General features: G+C 44.1%; 1 protein-coding gene across 1 annotated transcript in view; it reads right to left on the reverse strand.

Annotated features, from left to right (window-relative positions):
• Positions 1 to 10,071: 10,071 nt before the first annotated feature.
• Positions 10,072 to 12,431, reverse strand: part of TRPM1 (transient receptor potential cation channel subfamily M member 1) — an 81,527-nt gene continuing 79,167 nt past the window's right edge. The window contains exon 28 of the mRNA XM_074156005.1: positions 10,072 to 11,347. Within this exon, the coding sequence (XP_074012106.1) occupies positions 10,072 to 11,347 (1,276 nt within the window). The remainder of the gene's footprint in view (positions 11,348 to 12,431) is intronic.

The raw sequence follows: 12,431 nt of genomic DNA on the forward strand, positions 1-12,431 counted from the left end.
GGTGGCTGCCGGCGGGGAGCCCGGCGGGCCGGGCCCAGCAGGCCCCGTCCCGGGGGCCGGGTGTCGCCGCCCGCCGGCTCAGGCCTGGCGCCCCGCAGCCGCTCGGGGCTGCGCGCTCCCCCTCACACGGCGGCGGCCGCGGCGGGCGGCGGCGGAGGCGGCCCCAGCGCACCCTCCTTCCCCCAGGGAGGAGCCAGCCGCCTGGGCAGGCCCGGCCGGGGGCTGCCCCAGCCCCTCATGGAGCCCCCCGCGGCTCCCTCCGCCTCCCCGCCAGGGCGGCCGCCTGCCGGCCCCGCACCTCTCTACCGCCGGCGGCGGGCGGGCGGGCGGCGGGCTGGGGCGGGCCCTGCCGGGGCCGCCATGCCAGGGGCGGGCGGAGCGGCCGCTCTACGGCGGCGCGCAGGGCTCAAGCGGCCGCGGCCCGGCGTCTCGCGGCCCGTCTGGCCTGAAGGGACACCGTTCCTCGCCCAGTTACCGAGTCTCGGCCGGCCCCAGGAGACCCCCGCAGCCCGGGCCCGGGCGAGCAGGCAGAAGAGCGGCCACAGAGAGGGGCCTTCGGCGCGGGGGCACGCACCCAGGTGGAGGCTGACTCCCAGGGTCTCCAGAGCGGCCTCTGAGCCGCTGCGAAGCCCCCGGAGGGGCAGGTTGTTACTGCGGCCCCAGCAGCACAAACCCGGCTCCGGCGCGAATCGGCCACCGCGACCCGGTCCTCTCCGTCCCCCTTTGCACGGGGGTCTCGGGTGACAGCCCTGCAACGTACGGGGTCGATGGGTGCAGCCCCCCGGCTGTTGCGCACACTCACCCTCCTGCTGCAGAGCTGACCTCCCCGTCCTTCCCTTTCCTTTAGCTTTACAGGCGCGCTCGGGATTGCTCACTCGAGTTTCTCTAGGACATGGAAATAACACTCTTACCCACCTAAACTGCTAAATTCCAGCACTCTTTTGATAAGTAGGAAACTGAGCAGTTACTCACGTTTGTTTAGTGGCCCCTGGCACCCTTAAATGTCCATGTTGCAGGTGTTTATGTGAGCATTGACTGCAATGCCCTTGCCCTCTGTGGTGGCAAGACCTCCTACAACAAGCAAGTTTGGATGGAAATGGGGTTTAATCGAGAGCCCCAGCACCGGACCACATGGGTCCATCAGCTGTGAGACGAAAGGCCAGGGGAGAGCCTGGGTTCTCCTGCTGGTGGTCCAAGCATAAAGGAACTGGGCAAAAGCAGCCAGGCCTCTCCAGAGTTTGGCACCAGGTCTGATGCACTGGGCAGGGTGGGAAGGGCTGCTGGTTCCTGCTGGTGCTCCCCCCACAGCTGGAGCACCACAGGAGGGGTTCCAGCCAAGCATAATTAACTGCAAGGACCATGGTTTAGGGACAAGAGTTGGAGGCGTGGACCTGTCAAACTAACTGCTGGTAGTTGGGCACTGTAGCCTCACCTTTTTAAAAAGCATGGTTTTGGTCAGCACACTACCATTTTTCTGTAACAGCTCATATGCAAGATAACATCAGTAAAGACCTGCTACATCACAGTAAAGAAGCAGGAGATTCCAGAAAAACTGATGCATTTTTAGCCACAAAATAACACACCCAGCACCCAGCATCAGGTCAAGGTCTTCCCTTAATACCATTAACAGGAAGCACATTGCATCGCATTATAGAGCCTGGGATGTTTCGGTGAAGTCAGAGGGTGGATGTTCAACAAAAGAACAGACTTTAGGGCACAACCTGGACTCCCTGACTTAGACGAGAAGCCCCACTGATGCCAGCAGGGAGGTTCTTTTGAACAGTGAGAAGGGAAACAACCCACTGGCATCTTGCCTAGGCTGAAGAACAAAGTATGTGTGCATACCTTCAAAGCTCTTCAGCAGCACGGGGGAGAACACCAGCGAGCACCTCCATAATCGTGCACTACTCTTGGACTTGCAGGTGGAGAAGGTAAAAATAATCTCATCATGTAGGTTTTTTAAAACAAGTGAACCTCCTTGCACAAGGGTCCCATCTTATTTGGTGTTGGCAGACAGTTCCCTTCACTTTATCCTGTATTTTCGGATAGAAGATTTTTAATTTATGCTGCAACCATCATTGTCTAAGTGGCATTATTCAGCCTGGCATGGTCTCAGGCTCAGCCCCTGTCCATTTTAGAGTGCACTGTGCTGCAGGAGCTGCTGGTGGTGTAATGTTGAGTGCCCGACAGTGCTGTGAGAGCAAGCCACAGCTCCTCGCCTGCTGCTGACTTACCCCTTTCACAAGCTAAATCCCTTGGATGCTTGATAAAGGAGAAATACTGCAGGACATGCCCTCATCTCTATTCTTCTTTAAAGCTTTTTGTTCGTATTCAGAACATTGCTGAAAGGAAATTAAAATCAGAAAAGGGGGAAGAGAAAACAAGGGGGCGAGGAAGGCAGAAACTGCCCAAATCAGCTAGGCTTGAAATTGCATATAACAAATTTGCCAGAGCTATTAAAAATGACAATTATTTATACTACATCAGAATTACAAGAGTATTTCTGCATCAGCACAGAGCCTTCTGAGGAGTGGCTGCAAATGCAATCTTACTCTTGGGGGAATGAGCACAGCATAACACACATTTCCATTAAGGACTGCACCCATGCATTTAAATTGCAGTGCTGTTCTGAAAGGGAACAAACAAAATCAAAACTAAGCTCTCCATAAACATAAGATCACAAGATTTGTGAGGACTGTTGTTGGAACTGGTCCCAAGTTGCCACTGGAAGAGTTCTATACCAGTGGGAGGAGAAAGCTGATTTCACAGAAGGGAGTATTTTGGAGGAGCGAGTTAATTCTGTCACAACTTGCAGCGGGATACAAGCAGGCAGGGCAGGACAGGCAAGTCAGGCAGGGCAGGGCAGGCTGGGTAGGTGGTCTAGGGTAGGGCAGGCAGGACAGGCATGGAAATCCTCTGGATCCCGAGTCCAATTTGGCAATGCACCCAACTGCCTGCCCGTCTGCAGCCATCCCAGCTTGCCTTGCTCGCTCACTTTTTTCAAGCAGTTCTGCTAAACCAGAGATTTCAGAGAATGCCTTTGTTCTATGAGAACAGTCTTGAAAGAACGGTGGGAAGCTAGCTATGCAACAAAGCCAGCTGAACTGGAAAGACTGCAGACGTCTGGTTTTATTCTCATTATTTTAAAAGATACCATTTTTACTCAGTGCAGTTATTTTCATTGCCTCAACATCAGGTTATTCAGTGGTATCTCCTGTGTGCTAGACTGACCAGCCTCATACTTGCCACTGTCATGGCCCTCCCAGAACCGGCTTGGCCTCCCTCCTGGTGGTATTGCACACCACATGCTGTGTGGCAGTTTCCGGGGGCCTGTTTTTACACACAGTGCAAATTGTTTGTGACAGTGAAGATAATTATCTGCTTAGCTACGGCTATGATGTATAATCTGCTGCGTTTCCTGCACTTCAGATTCAGTATCTTCCTAAAAGTTCTGGTACAACCTCACAAGACAGCTCTGTGGTTGGGGAGGCACAATTGTGCAATGCATGAGGGCTGGGGTTAAATCACAACAGATCATTTTAATGGTTCCTTTTGATCTCTCAGCAGATTAGAGAACGGCTTTCATTAGGCATGTTCAAGAACAGGTTAAACCACCACCTGCCACTGATGCTATCGACATTGCCTCAGTGTAGATGACCTCTTCCAGGCCTGTATTTCTATGGCAATTTATGTATCTTCATAGCTTTTTGAAGACTGGTTCAACTCTTGGTTTGATCTCCAAGACACAATGACATACATGTTGTCTCATTTCAGAGCTGAGCTATGTGCCCAGAGCTAAAAGCAAATATGTGGCAAGTCTGCAAAGTCAGGGATTCCCTGATCAAAGTCTAGTCTATTTGTCACCGAAAGTGTTACGGTTTATTACTTCACCTGGACACCTCCCTACCCGTGCACTCAAGAGTTTGCATACCCAAACTGCCACAGCCTGCACTCAGAGTGTGGGACTTCTGCTGGGGACTTGTGATGAAGCCAGCCCTACAGGTCTGTACTACCTCTTATAAAAGAAAAACATTACACCTAAAATTTATTAAGCAATGGGAAAAAAATCTCTTTCCTGAATGTCCTTGATGAAGATCCAGCAGAAGAGTATTTAAAATGTGATTATTTACACAGAACAGCAACTTTGATAGTCTTGGTCAAATATATACCAAAGATAAAAACTACACAAAAGCTTTAGTTTCTTGAGGTATCTCAGGAAAAAGCCTCCTTTTCAAGGCACATCTGCCAAGTGGAGGTAATATTCTCAGTGTGGAGATTTAATAATGTTGAACTTTGCTATGTTACATAAAGATACTGTTCTTGTTAATCATTATGCAGGTATTACTTGCCTTGAGTTATTTGGAGCTATTCACTGGTACAATGTTCCAGTTTGGCTTGGGCTGTGTTACATAGGTGTTGGGATAGTGACTATCAGATTACCAGTGCTCCTAAACCAGAATCCAATCTTTTTCCACGGCTATTTTTGAAGGCTGTTGGTCTGCTCAGATAATAGCTTGCTGAGTACAGCAGTCCAATTAGTGCAAGAAAAAGGAGATGCTTGTATCTAGAATCATGCAGGATGAAGTGCTGTGGTTTCATAAGGGTTTTAATGTTGTAGAGACCAACTTTAACACCAAAAGTGAAAGGTGGATACAAGCACTTAAAATATTTTGGCTGAACAACTGTAAAGAATAATTTAAAGTCTATTATCAAGACATACCTGACATCGATTGTAAAGATACTGGGCATCAACCATAAAGCACCACTTTGCCGTATGAAATTTTGTTACTGCAGGTAAGGCTAAAAGTTGGAAAAAGCAAAAGAATATTGATGTTTTAAGGAAATCTATAATTCTTTTTTCACTTCTCCCAAGGCTTGTGGTTTGTCAGCCTGCTATGTACTGTTTTTTGACTACCCCAATCCCCCTGGACCCTGGCATCACTTGAAATGTGATTAAGTGGCCCTATCAACCAGGTCCTTACATCTATTTTGCTCTTCTATCTGATGGTGGATGCCAACAAGGGATCAAAATCCAGAATCAGGCTGAAATATTCAGCTCAGGTGACCACTGTACAAAGTAGAGCATTTATCTGCAGTGGCTGTAGTGAGAGGAAAACACCTCTAGCGCTAATGTAGCATCGTAGCCCAGTAAATACCGTATTGTTACAGCTAGCAACAGGCCACAGGCTTTATGCTGACTTTGTAAGGCCTCCAGACTGGGCTTGTCAGGACTCCTTTGTTTGAACTTGCCTTAACCTGCCTCAAGCTGTGCCTTTGTTTTTTTAGCTGTGAAAGCAACGTTTCTAATGACTAGAAAATTCAGGTGTAATCATAGGATTTGAAGGCCCATGAAGAAAAACAAGGTGTAAAGTTGGTAGCAAACACAAAAATGCCCATAAGCAAAAAATAAGGAAAAAGAAATCAACAATATCAACATCATGCTTATCCTAGTGAAGGACCTGGGATGCTGACAGATGGCAATATTTCCTCACTGCCCCCACTGCAGCCACTGTGTGTTAGACCCAGAGGATCAGTGCAAATGTGAACATAACATCAAAAAAGGGGTAGATAGTAGCAAGTGTGCATATATCAATTTTACCTTATTGCTTTTTTCCCCTGTAGTAGTATAGTAGTATTCTTTTCTCTCCTCTCTTCTTGTCTCACCTCTCTTGTAACTAGATCTAGACTAGTAATAATTCATATATTAGACTGTTAAAATTTGTCATACTAACAATAAATTCCTGACTTTACATACAAGGTGTGTCTCCTTTTTGCTCATAACAAGCTTTTGAGTGTAACACTAGTTCAATCAGACAGGCAAGCTGTGCAGAAGCGGTATGCTGGCAATGGCACCACGCGGTGGGGCCCAGCAATGTGTCCAAGTGCTGCTATTACTCTGAAAACTCACCTCCTCCATAGTGACTGCTCGGCAGCAAACTGGCTTTGTATCAGTGGATTAACTACCCAGAACACCACACCTAGGGCACAATCCTGTGGATCTCTCAGATCTAATGATATAATCCTGTTGACCTCCTTGGTCATGCACGCTCCTCACGTTACTGTTTTCTGACAAGATACTTGTGTTCTTTTAATTTTTATTTAGAAGGACAGGTGTACATTTTGTCAAAGGTGATGGTCAGTCCCAGAACCTAGGAAAGCATTCAAAGCAGCAGTATGGAGAAACCATAGTTGGAAGGTTTCAATGGCTACTTTAATACATTACTGAATAATATGGAAAATGGACTTTCTTGGGTATCAAAAGCCAGCATCTAAAATGGAAAGAGTATATTAAGGAAAGGCTTCCAAAAGCAAAGTCAAGCTAGTCCCAGAATGATGCAATGTTAAAAGGGGTAATTCATGGAATCAGCTGGTGTAGTTAAGAACCCACTTATGTGAATATTACAATTAGTCACCGTGTTTAAAACATTTGCTTTGAGGGAGAGGGAGATGTCTGTATTGCAAGATACTTTAAGATGAACAAACTTAAATTACCTCAGTATAACATCTCTGCGCAGACACAGCCTTAGAATACACACTCTCTAGGGCCGACCTGGTTCAGTAGATGTCAAGCACGTAATAAAAAATGGTAAGTGGAATTCAGAGTGACACTGCTGTAGAGTCAGCACATACTTAGCAGGAGGAAGGGCACATCTTCCTGAAAAGCAGTATTAAACACGCTGCTTCAGAAACGTGAATTCTGTGCTTGCACCCTTTCAGCCAGTATTCAAGAAAGCATGTAGGCAGACACGCAAATTCGTTGATCGTTACTCTGTTTAGCGTGTGCCAAATCTGCTATTGGTCTTCTGTGCACATACAGAGCCATATTAAATCTTATTTAAATGGCTGTATGGCTAAAACAACTCCACTAAAGTCAGTGTAGCTACTTCACATTTAACGGCAGAGGGGTTATAATTTCAGTTCATGCTATGCAAGAGCACAGAAAAGCTCTGAGCCTTACAAAGTCATCACTGTATAGAGAACTTTATGGAAAATTACTGGCAAATGTCAAAAAAGAAACTTTGCTTAGAAAACGTTCAGCCCATGCACTGCATAAGAAAAAATAGATAAGTGTTTTGATATCATTATAGTGAAAAATTTGTTATACTGAATTCATTTCACATCTTTTTCATATGTTTCTTTGTAAATATTTTTACATAAAGGAAGTAAACAAATACAAAGGTAAAATGTGTTTGTTTGAAATCTACATGCTATGGGATATGTTTGTAACGTAAATGCTACAAAAATAACTGGTCAAACAGAGCATGATTTAACACAGGTTTTATAAAGACAATGTACCAAGAGGTATGCAACAGACTGCATTTCCTTCCACAATGCATATTGCTTGTTTAGCAAAGTGCTGAAAAGCTGCATCCCTTTGTGTTTGTTAATGAATCCGTTTCTGGTGAGTATGCAGGCAAACAATAAAAAGGCATTGGCAAACTGGAGGCTATTTTAACCACAGGTACAAAATGGCTATATAGTTGCATAGAATGGTAACATAGTAGTAAACATGGAAGTGAAACAATTTCAAATGTCATTCTGTTTTTACAAAATGTCAAGTTCCCTAAAGTTGAATAAAAGAGAAGCCCACATGAAAAGCAAAATGTCACCACTGTTCTGCCAACAGTGAAAGCAATAAAACTGCTAATAAGACCAAGCCTGCAAACCCCCATAATGAGCAATGACTGTACTTCAGAAATGTCTGTGCAGTTACCAAGATCATTCCATCTGGTAACGGTACTTTAACATATAAGCATGGACAGAGTATGAAACTATAATACAAACAGTAAGAAGCTGATGCTATCAATGCATTTGTAGAGTCTTCCACCAATCTCTGCATTTCAAAATGCTGTAAGCAGCATTACCAAGGGGGATACTGAGGCCTACACACTGTGGAGCTGACTGAGGGGGAAAAAAAGAAATCCTGTCTTTTCAAAATGATATATGAATAAGTCCTGATGGTTAATGAGTTAAGTGTAAACTTTTGACCAGTATTCCGTGAACAAGTAACATGCCTTTAACTCTTATTCTTTCTTGTCTGTTCAATGGGGAGCAGAATGTTAGGGAGCAGAATGAAGCCCCCATAATCCAAGGGGAACTAGTGAGCGACCTGCTACACCACCTCAATGCACACAAGTCTCTGGGACGAGATGGGATCCACCCCAGGGTACTGAGGGAGCTGGCAGACATGCTCACCGAGCCACTTTCCATCATCTATCAGCAGTCCTGGCTAACTGGGGAGGTCCCAGTTGCCTGGAAGTTAGCAAATGTGACGCCCATCCGCAAGAAGGGCCAGAAGGAGGACCCAGGGAACTACAGTGTGACCTCGGCGCCTGGGACGGTTACCGAGCAGACCATCTTGAGTGCCACCATGTAGCACATACAGGACAACCAAGCGATCAGGCCCAGTCAGCATGGGTTTATCAAAGGCAGGTCCTGCTTGACTAACCCGAGGAAATGGCCTCAAGTTGCGCCAGGGAAGGTTTAGATTGGGTATTAGGAAAAATTTCTTCACTGAAAGGGTTGTCAAGCATTGGAACAGGCTGCCCAGGGAAGTGGTGGAATCACCATCCCTGGAGGTATTTAAAAGACGGGCAGATGCTGTGCTGAGGGACATGGTTTAGTGGTAACTTGGCAGTGCTGGGTTAATGGTTGGACTCAATGATCTTAAAGGTCTTCTCCAACCAAAATGATTCTATGATTCTATGGTACGCCTTCCCTGCAAAGAAAGGCACTGAATATTTGGGAAAAAAAATTTCCTAAAGGGTAACAGAGAAGAATGAGGCAAATAACATTATACTATTATGAAGAAAACTATCAAAACCTAGTACTTGGAATGCCACTGCTGAGATAAGCGTGCTGGGAAACTGTAACGATAGATGTGGATTTCCAGTTTTAGTTGTTGAGGGATAGAAACCGCTTTCTCTGTAGAGACGTTTTTTTCCTTTGACATTTGTTTTTGAAATTTACTCAAGAAAACATATGGAATTTCTGTTCTCATCTGGAAAATCTATTTTTTGTTTAGACTGACTCCTAGAAAATGTTCCTTGTTCCTCATGTGTTGGCATAATGAAATTGCAAAATGAAACATGAATTTGCCACAGTAATTTGCTTCAAACAGATTAGCTACATTTTGATCGCGCCCCATCAGAACACCGTTCCTGTTTTGTTTTGTTTTCCCTTGCAGGCATTTAAGAAAAGCCAGATTCTTACTCTACATGGACTTCTATTGCAACACAAAACACTAATGCAGATCTTGGATTCATATTATTAAAATCTCCATATACTTCATATACTTACAATCTCCCTAAACACTTTGAAAAAAAAACAACACTGTTTTTCAACAGTTTAAGGCTGCCAGCATGCTTTGGGGTGGGGACAGTATGATCCTGAAAGCAAGATTATGTCACTGAAGTTCAAGGACAGGTCAAGAACATGGCCTTCTGGGTCAGGTTTCTCCAAACACTGTATTTTGCTACTCAGTCCTATTATAGTGAAGACTGCTACATTGTGCCTATCTGAAGGAGGAGCTAAGAAGCATCCATGAAATCAGTAATGAAAAAGGAGACTGCATAATTTTTCTTTGCCTCCAACAATTTTGTTTTGATCTGAAAAACACAATGGCTACAGAGAAACCAGCTGCATAAGTAAGGATAAAAACTAAGGCTGGTTAAAAACTTGTTCTTTTTAAGAAGTCTTCTGATTAAAAAAAAAAAGAAAAAACATTTTCTAAATTATTACATGATAATATTGTCCTTCTTTCAAGAGCTTTTATAAAGAGCTTGTCAGTAAATGAGCTTATGAGGAGGCTGAAATGGAACAAAGAAAGTTCTATACTGTTGTCATCTGTGGACTGTGCCTATTTTTTATCTGCCCCTGAGAGAGCATCTGCCTTCCACCTGACCCAGCAAGCATGTATTTAAGAACAGAATATATATCTATTAAGTTTAAAATGAAATGAAACAAATATATGCAAAATCCTTCTTTAGAAATTAAATTAAAAATACATAATTTGTTCAATTAGTCATGCTACTTTCTTGACTGTCGATAAAACAGGGGCCATAAGCCACTTTAACATTCAGTTTCTGTGGACGCATTTTCTTGCCTAGCTTTCTGTTCTTCAGTTGCACTGCCAAATGCTACCACCAAATTAGTTACGCTGCTGGCATGTCCTGGTCTATTTAACTTGTCCTTTACAGACTTGGCTTTCCGAGAATGGCTGTGCAAACTCTTTGACCGTACTGATGGGAACCCAGAAGTCCTTTCCGGCTTTACTGATAGTAAATTCTCTTTCTCAGCCTTGACAGTGGCAGGCATAGGGGTGTAAGAGGCACTCATACCTGCTTCACCAACATCACTGTCATCTGTGTCCATCTGTAACTGTTTCTGCTCTGCTTGCCTTTCTGCCTCAGAGGTAAAACCAGGGTATTCTGGAGGACGTTCTTGAGAAAGCTGCTGCTCAACTTCATATTTCCACTCTGTGGCCCATTGTTTGATTGTAGAAGGGCACACCTGGTCCATGATGGTACTATACTCTGTAGTCCAGTTGTTAACTCCTCCAACCAGCTTCCCACCCTGTGCAAATATAAAGCTCCTTGACTTTGTCATGGTGGTTTGACAAGCACTGAATGTTTCAGGAGGAAAATAGCGCATTGCTTTAGATTTGTCCAAAGGGTAAGAGATGGTTGCTTCTAGCTTGGTACGTTCTACTTTTAACTGAGTGTTCTGAAAATCTGCTCTTGGTACTGACTGTTTGTTCGTAACAGCATCCATCTGGTTTATACTTCGAGGAACCATTCCATCACTCTTGAAAGTCCCCTGCTTTTCATCCCCCATACCACCTAAACCAGAATAGAGTCTGGAAGCATTCTGTGCAATTTCTAATGTAGGTTTACTGTAATCTGATGTGGTGACTGCATTAGCATTAGAGGTATAGTGGAGACCGGTGTGATGTTCAGGAACCAGCATCCTTGGGTCTGCTCCATCTTCTTTGGTACCAACAGAATGAGCTTTTTTACGCAATCCCATGGCTGGTGACATAGGAGTTGTACTGTCATCATACATTAACTCATCACCACCGACGTGGTATCTGTACATACTGTAGCCATCAGAGCTGTTAACACTGCTTTGCCGTAGGAGATATGCAGCATCACACTCAGACGAAGCCCGTGAACGTGTATATGTTAGCTCAGATTTGTCAATACCTGCCAGCTTCTCAAGAGCATTCACCATCCGACCAGATAGTTCTTCCAACTGAGAGAGTCGAAGGTCGACTGTTTGAAGAGAAGCTTTCATAAAATGTTCTCTTTCATTCACCTCTTCTAGCCTCATAGACATATTTTCAACTCTGTTGGGTATAAAAGAGGAAGCATAGAACAGAAGCTGTGGAATTGTGCAGTAACCCATTACAGGCACCCAGCTACTGATGTCTTCATAAGGCAGAATTTTGTGCTATGTATCATGCATCATTCTCTTTTCCTACATGTAGCATCAAAAGCACATGCATTTTCTTGTAACCTATGCTTTCCATATACCATATGAGAGTGCCATTTGAACTTTGCCCTTATTTACATGCCAGGAGAGTACAAGAGTTGCAGCCCTTACGGACAGCCTACTATTAATGTTTCTGAGTGTGCCACCCACTTCACATTCAGTTGTCCTTGTTCACTGTGAAGCATCAATTAATCATATGAAAAATACCTTCTAATGACATGCTCACAGGATGGCTTAAAATAGCATCAAGGCATGTTGTAAAACAGGTTTTGTAGCTGTATGAGAGAGAACGTATGCTGGTGCATATGGGATTACTTTAGCTCTTGAGATACCTTTCAGTTATGATCAGCTGAAGGGAGTGGAATTATTGTCTAGTTCAATTAAAATAATGCTTTTTCTCATTTTCTGTTATCATTTATATCATAATGCAAGTGATGGTACCAGAAGAATGCATATAAAAGTAATGCATTAGAATGTGACTTAAAGATCATACACTAGTAAATGAACTGTGGAAATTAAATTAACATTCTTTTGCTCACACACACAAAAGATGACAAAGCATCTGGAGCAAGAAGCCATGAGAAATAAGCAAATCTGCTTTGTGGCCATAGACCATAGTGAATCAGTGAGGCTTACCAGCCCTGCTTTATTCTCTGCCACAATACCTAGGATTTTGACAAATTGCCATGGATAAATAATGCGACAGAAACTACTCGAATACAGGTAGCAGATTTCATTTACTTCTCTATTCTCAAACTTCAGATATAATAACACAAGATGTTCAGGGCCTCCTTTCAAGAGAAAGATGTTTATCTGTTAAAGAATTTACAGCTTACAGAGCTACTTCATAAGAAATGTTAAAAAGAAGATAGAGAGATATGTATTTGTATGTATGGAATAGTTCATCATAAAAATACCATGAGGTACATTAAGGTAAA

The sequence above is a fragment of the Numenius arquata genome, chromosome 11 (genome assembly GCF_964106895.1).
Source record: "Numenius arquata chromosome 11, bNumArq3.hap1.1, whole genome shotgun sequence".
Taxonomy (NCBI): Eukaryota; Metazoa; Chordata; class Aves; order Charadriiformes; family Scolopacidae; genus Numenius; species Numenius arquata.